Raw genomic sequence first — 8,726 nt, forward strand, 5'->3', positions numbered from 1 at the left:
CCTTGGCTCATACTGGCTGTCTACATTATAAGCACATGCACAAACCAATCCTGCCTCTTCTTGTTTCCTTGTGAAGCACACCCACTGGTAATTTGACGAGGACAGGCTTACTGCTCCCTAAAATAACTCCTGTCCCCCTGCCTGACCTCCTCAGTTACTGGTGCTGCTTTCCCCCACAGCTCCCAGTATGCCAGGGAGTGGCAGACTGTTTGTGTTTGAGATTTAAGGGTCTGGGCAGAGGGCTGCAGAGTGGACACCAGAGAGGAGCTGAGGAGAATCGGACTGAAAGCTGAGGTTAAAGAGCAGTGAAGGACTTTTGTACTGGAGTTATGAGGGTGGGACCTGCAACCTTGGCTGGGGGGATATTTGGGGTAGTGGGGACATTGTGCTTCTTCATTGCCTTCACTACGGACTACTGGCTGGTGGCCAATGACAACTGTGGACCGTATACATGGCCCACACAAACAAGACTGACAACAGATGCCAATGGGACTGAGGTAGGACGGAAACATGTGTGCACATATTGGATATTCACTAACTCAATTAGATATTCATGAATGGAAACCTCACTGCTCGCTGTCAGAATTAGTCAGTGAGCTCCAACTGAACAAATGCACATAATAATAGTCACAACATCACATGCAAGAACCACAAAAGGACCAATGTGGAATCTGATCAGACCGTGGTGAGCACACTATATCACAAAGGGATATTTAAAGAGGTACCAAAATAATTTGGAAATGCCCTTTTGTAAAGTTAGAGGACTTAAAGGCACAGGGAATGGATTTCCCTATCAAAAAATATGTAGAAACTCATAGATAGGTTTATACTTTATTCATCCCAAGCTGGAGAATTGTTCAAGGATTCTGCATTCAACCCATCCTTGTATTAGGAGCAGTGTGCAGCTACTGTATTATGTACAGCGCCCGGGAGGCAGTGTAGGGGCGGTGCCTTGCTCATTGGCACCACGGCAGGACTTGGTCATTCCAGAACCTGACCCTGCAACCTTCTGACTTCAATGCCAAAACCGTTAAAAGTTGAGTCTGTTTTAAGCATCTCTTATGAGCCCTTACAAGTTAGTGGTGATGTCTGTATGTGCAGCTCTTTACCTAGATTTTCAATATGTTTTCCTTTTGTTGTATTCCTGGTGTCAACCACTACAAAAATGCAGCCACTAGGTGTCCCATGGTAGAAGAAAGTTACAAAAAGGCAGAAAAAAGGTTGTAAGAACGGAACTAAGGCAAAATGCCAAGCGAGCATACTTTAGCTCATCTTGGGATGGCTTTTATCCGATGGCGAGCATAGTTACTTTTGGTTTGGCAAGTGTAGGGCAGTGTCTTCGGAGCTTTTCAATGTCTCTATAAAATCCATTTGTTTTCAAGGCTTTTAAAATATGTCTTTATAGGACACACTTCGATCATAATGATACAAGATTTTATTTTCACAGCAGTCTTACGAAGTTGTACATTAGATGAATTTAGCATGTTAGCATTCTAGCATTTGCTAATTAGCGTTAAATAGAAGGTGCAGCTAAGAAATTATGAGATTGTAATTCGTTTGATGACATCATCTGAGTTATTTTCTCCAACAATCACATGGCTGTTTTCACATGCAGTGTAGTACTGAAAGATCTACATGTGTAAACTCAGCAGAGAGCCCCTGTAATTTCCCAGTCTGTTCAGCCATGCAACATTCTGAGAAAGTTCACAAAATGCAAAGTAAGAGATATATTTATAAAAAGCTAATCCCTTGTTGAACTCCTCCCTAACTCTGCAGCACAACTAAGTCTTTCATTTTCAATAAAAGAGGATGATTTAAGTTGCTGTGCGTTATTCAGCACCATCAATCATTCTTTTGACAAGCAAATGGAGAGTATCACTCATGCGTGTTTCATGAGTTCCCCTCAAAAACCTCACAGACGACGGCAGGCCATAATCAGAACCACGTTTGATGCCGTGCCCCTGCTGAAGTGCTGAGTCACTAACAGAGCAGTGTTGACAAATCTGACACACATTAAGTCTTCAGACATTTCAGTAACCGTCTCTGTGTTTGTGTGCTGATATCTCTTCTTTCTTTTAGATCGAGATAGTGGAGGCAGTCACTGTTTCTCCTCCACCTCTCACTCTGCACCACGAGGGCTTCTTTTGGCGGTGTGTATTTCAGGTGGATCCCTCGGAGAGCGCACACCTGGCCATTCTCTTCAGTATGTATGCCTTCTAACAAGGCGACACACATGTTTGGTTAGGGCTCGTTCAATGTATTTGCACTGTGCTAAGCAGTGTGGTCTGCTTGACATGCAACAAGTGCAGGAAAGAAAAATGTGTATACTTTTGATATTGGATGGAAAATATACAGGAGAACAAGAAGAATGTGTTGGCATCGATGTAAGTGTGTGGAGTATTTTAGCTCTTGTGTGTTTAAACACTCTATAGTGGTTCTTCAAGACTTTTCTTTTTACTTTTTCAGCCAACCAGCCAGAATCCAAGGTGTGTATCCATGGTTACCTCTTTCCCCTGCCTGTTGCAGTTGGACAGGTTCCTCATCCAAGTTATGATACGACAGCAGGTAACACACTCACACATATGCTTTCAACATAACTTGAAGGTGGGAATGTTTCCAGTTTTTAAGACCTCAAAGTGTTTCAAGTGTGTGGCACCAAACATAAACAGAAAACCTGGTTGACCATGAAAGACTAATGTTTTGTTTGCAACACAACTCATCTGAACTATCAGCAGTATGTCCTCTATATTTAATTTGGATACTGTAATGCAGGGAAGCTATGGATATGTCTAAAGCATTTATTGTGTAAGGGAGATTGTGACCCGGAAGCTGACAAATATGGAACTATGCCAGCTCAAGTCTTTATGTCTATGCTAGCGCATCTCCTGTCATATACTATGCCATATAGATAGATAAATTACTTATTTTTGATGGTGACCTGGTTTTATTTCTTGCAGTGTTTCGGGGTTTCTGGACCGTGCTGATAATCTTTGGCCTGGTCGCTGCTCTAACTGGAGGGTTCCTGTTGGTCTGCGGCATCCCCTTCTTCAGCCACAAACTCTACAAAGTGGGCGGTGCCTTCCTTATCGCTGCTGGTAAAACATCGTCTTTGTACATCAATCAATCAATCACAACACTTTATTAATCCCAGAGGGTTTTGTTGCATTTTAATCCTTAAAATATAATAAATAAAGGTTGTTGATGGAAACGTTGTTTATGTAAACATTACACGAGCAGTCAAGAATCCATTGATGGAAATGTTGTCTTCTGATACATGTTTTCATAAAGCACAGTTCAGATATTCTCCCTTACTGCTAACTAATGCCGTTAGCTCATCCATTCCATTAGCCAGGGATCTTTTACGTGGCCCATGATGAAAGGCGGGAAACAACTTATATCTCCTTATGTCCATAAATCTGGACCCAGCTCTCTTCCTTCTTTGCCTGAATCTGAATCCTTCAGATTGGGGGTAGCCGTTGTATCGACTGCTATGCTAGTCCTGCTATCAGCTGTCCCTGGTGTAAACAAGGCGTTTATGGGAAACAAAACCTTCCCTACAAGAAAGTTTAAAGATGGCACAGCTTAATAAGTTACTATTGAAGTTAGTAATAGAAAAATTACAATTTAGATCAAATAATACAACTAAACGTTTGAACCTCCAACACAGTCTCACGGCATTTCGTGTTATAGTCACAAAATTAATCTATTGATTCGTGTTCACCAACACGATTTCGCCATTTCTTTCATGTCACACAGAACAATTTTAAAAGCAATGTAAATAATAACAAATTAGAAGGAAAAAAAAGATTTAAAAAAATACCGATTTCAGTATTCGGACGCAGAACGATTTTAGAAGCAATGTATTTCTATTGGTAGTATGTTTCGTGCCTGCACCAAATAATAACAAATTAGAAGGAAAGATTTCAGTATTCTGAGGCTCTGAGCCCCATTTATTTTCCTCGCGGACGGCAAAAAAACCCAGACATTATACAATTTAAAATAAAAGGGATAGGGTTAGGGTAAGATATGAACCACACAGCTTCCGGTCTTCCAAGACCCGACCGGACAAAAAGACGTGGTGCAGACACGAAACATACTACCAATAGAAATACATTGCTTTTAAAATCGTTCTGTGAGACACGAAAAAAATGCGAAAATTGTGTTGGTGAACACGAATCAATAGATTAAATAAATGTCATGACTATAACACGAAATGCTGTGAGACTGGGTTGAAACCTCACAGGAGCAACTGCAACAGGCTGCTTTCACATTTGGCAGATGCGCCTCCATGTGAGGAGATATAACCATGGTATCTATCTGCAGTGTGAAATATGCTGCTAGGGGAATAGGTGAATGCACAGACACTTACACATGTCTCAGTCATCATGCTGTCAGCTGTTGATTTCGTTCACATGACAAACACCAACACACAGAGCAGCAGATGTCTACTGTCGCCAAGGGTGTAACTTTGGTTTGAGAAGTGGGGGGGGGGGGGGGGGACAGAAAACAGGGGGTCCACCGCAATTAAACATTTTTTAGATGCAATTCCATTTCCTGCCTTTCTACAAATATATTAGGGACTATGGTGTTAAAAAGTCCAAGACAAATTTGTAGTGTATTACATATTGAGTGTGCAAAATTATCTAGTATCCTATCCATGTGAACCTGTTTTATTTGTGGGTGGACTTCACATCCTCTAGGGGGTTCCAGGGGCGTGCACCCCCGGGAAGATTTATTTCTTTAAATTGAAGTTAAATCCCTCAGAGAGTCCTTTACCTCACCTAAACTGACGTTATCTCAGCATCTCAGTCCGACAGGAGAGGACTCTCCCTCTCCTTATTGTTGAAACAGCTTCTAATCTTCGTTAGCTCCGAGCTAGCACCAGATACCAACAACAACCCCTGTAACTCTCTCTCTCTCTCTCTCTCTCTCTCTCTCTCTCTCTCTCTCTCTCTCTCTCTCTCTCTCTCTCTCTGTCTCTCTCTCTGTCTCTCTCTCTGTTTCTCTCCCTCACAAAATGTGCTCGTACACACAGACGCTCCTCCGTGACAATGACTGTTTGCGTAAAAAAAAAACACATTTGAAAAGTGGGGGGGACACCAACGGGATTTTCAAAAGTGTCCCCCATGTCCCCAGTGGAAATTATGCCCATGACTGTCGCTCTAACAACAGCGGGGTTATACACTGCTACTGTGGTAACATTAGAATTTAGTAGGAGCTGCATTCCTCTGGTGTTACTCACAAGAGTGATATCTGTGTCTCTCTAAAACTTCTCCAGCCCTCTTGTTCCTGTTCCTGCTGCTGCTCTACGTGCTGTGGATGGAGGTGATGGACGTGAAGCGCTACGTCCTGCAGGAGAGGGGGGAGACGTGTCCCGATGCTCAGGTGTCTGTGCTCTACGGCCTGTCGTTCATGGTGGCTGCCGCCGGCGTTCCTCTGGTGCTCGTCTCTGGGATGGTCTTCATGCTGGTGGGCCGTGCGCTGAGAGGCAGCAAGTGAGCCTGCCATCTGGCCTGCAGCGGAAGAAAGGACTGACCTTTTTATCTGGTGCACTGGGACACAGCAGCACACTCATGGGATGTTAAACTGGCTGGAAAGACGTGATCAATATTGCAGTAGCACCCTTTGGATGTCAAAACAGTCAGATACACTACTTTTCTGTTTTCCATAACTTACTTTGCTTTATTTATATGGGAAAAATATGCATTTCTAAGAACATTAATGTCACAACAAGAACATTAATGTCACAACAAGTCAATGTTAGAGGGTTATTCAGATTATTAATTTTTCAACTTTAAATCTTGCCTCATCCTAACTGTCATGCAAAGTTTTTACAATATGATTAACCAATCGTCAACTGGGTCCATCCAGGCTAAACTAAGAACATTCTGCTACTTACTAACAGTAGGGCAAGAATACCACAAACTCAACCAAACTGCTATCAGGGTTAGGGTTAAGCTGCATTCACTTGACAAGGTGTAAAACGGCTCTGCGCTGATGCTGTTGTGTTTGTATGGTACTCTGACCCCATTTACCACAAATCGCGTTTCACGTGACTGCAGCAATAGGGTTAGGTGTCACTTGGTAGTTCGAGGTTTCACTTGTTTAATGCTTTTCAACTCACTTTCTTTGCCGCCAAACATTTTAGCTTGAATGGGTGCTTTGGGTGGGGATAAAGATCGCTCACTAAGAGCTTTAGCTATTTTTCTATTTTTGTTTCACTGAAAAGCCCTCTGGCAGCTCAACTTGTTTTTTCTCTAATATTGAACTCAGTGAAGACTACACTCTTCTGTAACTCACTATTATTTCTCATGGAACAAGTGTTATAACAAGACAGGACGGGCCATTGGTAGTCAGTTAGCAGTAGATATCTCTTCACAATACATTGACTTATTGGACATAACGTCAAAACTGTTACTTCTTCACATTCTGTTGATTCTTTTTTACTGTTTGTAAGTGAAATTCCGGACATTTCTTGGACATTGTACCTTTAAGGAGCAATATAATAATGTAACAACATTGTGTACGTATATTTCTTCCAGTGCTGTCATTGTACAGATGGATGTTTTTTTCATTATTGCTGAAAATAATGAGTCCAAACAGCTGAAGGTGAGAAATGTATGGCTGAACCAGCTGTGTCTCCTGTCCTGATTTTGGAACATGATCAAAGTAGGCTAGCTGGAGTGGGGTGAGGTGGGAGGGAGGGATGGCTGGATGGACTGGGGACAGAAATGGTGTCTTTAGAGGGTGGGGGTGGGGGTATTGCAAGAGAGGGACGTATATGGGGGGAATAGAGAGAGAATTGATGCTTGTAGGGGGGCACAAGGGGGCTTTTGAGAAATGAACAGCTGTTTGTGGGTTTGGTCAGTGTACAGCAGGCCGGCCACCTGCCTCCTTCTTACCAGTCACATTTCACTCCCCCATCGAAATCTTCTTGCGTTCTCTTGTCTGTCTCGTTCTGTTTCATTCATCTGTCTCAACCTACACTAACTTTTCATTCAGAATTTAAGAAACCCATTTATTGACACACATCCATTGCAAACAGAGACAGAATGACCCACACCCTTAAATGGTAAGCGCAGACTTGTGATTGTATCAGCAATATTAGATGATGCTTCCTTTTTATTGGTCTGAATTGGCAGAAGCAGGCGGGTGGACTCTATCTATCACACATATCAGCTTTCATCTGCGCTACTGGGAGCAAGAGTGGCCAAGAGAGAGGGGGCATGTTTGCTTCAAAGACCTCGCTGATCAAACACATAAACAACCACACACACACACACACACACACACACACACACACACACACACACACACACACACACACACACACACACACCATGTATACATTACTTCAGGGGACATTACATTTACTTACATGCATTTCCTGGAGACTTATCCTAACCTTAACCATAACCAACACATGCCTAACCCTAAACCCTAACCCTTACCCTAACCCTAACCCTAACCAAGTCTTCACCCTAAAATGAATGATTCCCCCTATGGGGACCTCCATTTTGTCCCCATAAGGGAAGCCAGTCCCCACACGTGGCTGTGTAAACAGATGTCGGTCCCCACAAGGATAGTAATGCTAGGCCACACACACACACACACACACACACACACACACACACACACACACACACACACACACACACACACACACACACACACACACACACACGCGAGCTGTGATCAAACTGTCCACAACACCAAGTTTAATTATGAATATATATCCTACTGCTGGGACTAGATCTGACTTATGTAAGTCATTGTACATCCGAGTGTAATTCTGTAATATAGCCACCAAATGCTAAAGGTCAACTGGGTCTTCTGTGTCACCTGTGATGTCAGCGTGTTCATTTTGGTACATTGTGGTTCTAGAAATTTTTGTTATCTGTGTTTAACATGTGTTTTTACATCTGTTATGATAATTTCCGCACAATACATGTTAACCTTTTCACGGCACTTGTGTAAATCTGAATTTTTGCTGCCTTGCCAGCCATAGAGACTTTGGAAAAATAGTTTTAAAATCGAAAATGCTTTCATGTTTAAGTATGGTCATACATAAAATCAGACTAACTAAACAAATATACAACAAAGGTTTATACACCTCTGAAACAGAACATTTTCAGCTCCTCTGTTGTTTTACTAGTGGTAATTCTCATTTCTGAGTTCAGTTTAATCTGATGACAACTTTAACCACAAGAAATATATTTCCTATTGTGATATGGAAGCATAATGACAGTAAAATAGATTAAAAGGGAAAGATACCAGAAAAAGACAATCTTTCTAAAACGGAGGCAAGCAATTTGAAATAGTAGCAGAGCTCATGGAGGACAAATCTGTGCAATCTAAAGAGAACGTAAGGGGAAACCAATAAGCATTATACCAAGGACTGTAATCACTTTCTCTATATCCATGTCCAGGACTTATGTCAGTATCCTGAAACAATGGAGTTGCTTAAAAATAGGTAAAATGTTAGTGACATGTGGTTTTAGGTTCATTTAAATTGCATGTAAACACTTAACAACATGTCTTCTTTGTTGTGTGTCCCAGTTACCGATCCACAGACTTCACTGTGAAAGGTTTGCATTAAAACACTATTTACAGAAGGACTTGTTCTTATTTGTTGACAGTAATATTTGGATTATTAAACCAAAAGATTTTATATGGAAGATAAAATCACTGTTTTTCATATTGTACAATGTTTTGAACACAATAAA

General features: G+C 41.8%; 1 protein-coding gene across 1 annotated transcript; it reads left to right on the forward strand.

The window, feature by feature from the left end:
- Nucleotides 1-177: 177 nt before the first annotated feature.
- LOC307033921 (transmembrane protein 182-like) lies at nt 178-6,633 on the forward strand. The gene is made up of 5 exons (XM_079672556.1): nt 178-497; nt 2,080-2,203; nt 2,467-2,565; nt 2,958-3,095; nt 5,279-6,633. The coding sequence occupies exons 1-5, from the start codon at nt 330-332 to the stop codon at nt 5,497-5,499; spliced, it is 750 nt and encodes a 249-aa protein (XP_079528682.1). The 5' UTR covers nt 178-329; the 3' UTR covers nt 5,500-6,633.
- Nucleotides 6,634-8,726: the final 2,093 nt, after the last annotated feature.

Source organism: Notothenia rossii (assembly GCF_949606895.1).
Source record: "Notothenia rossii genome assembly, chromosome: 3".
In the NCBI taxonomy this organism is placed as follows: Eukaryota; Metazoa; Chordata; class Actinopteri; order Perciformes; family Nototheniidae; genus Notothenia; species Notothenia rossii.

Excerpts from the sequence above, each read along its gene's own strand:
- LOC307033921 (XM_079672556.1), top strand. The coding sequence starts at position 330 with ATGAGGGTGGGACCTGCAACCTTGGCTGGGGGGATATTTGGGGTAGTG. Across the intron at positions 2,204-2,466 it reads ACACCTGGCCATTCTCTTCA|CCAACCAGCCAGAATCCAAG; the intron begins GTATGTATGCCT and ends TTACTTTTTCAG. Across the intron at positions 2,566-2,957 it reads AAGTTATGATACGACAGCAG|TGTTTCGGGGTTTCTGGACC; the intron begins GTAACACACTCA and ends TATTTCTTGCAG.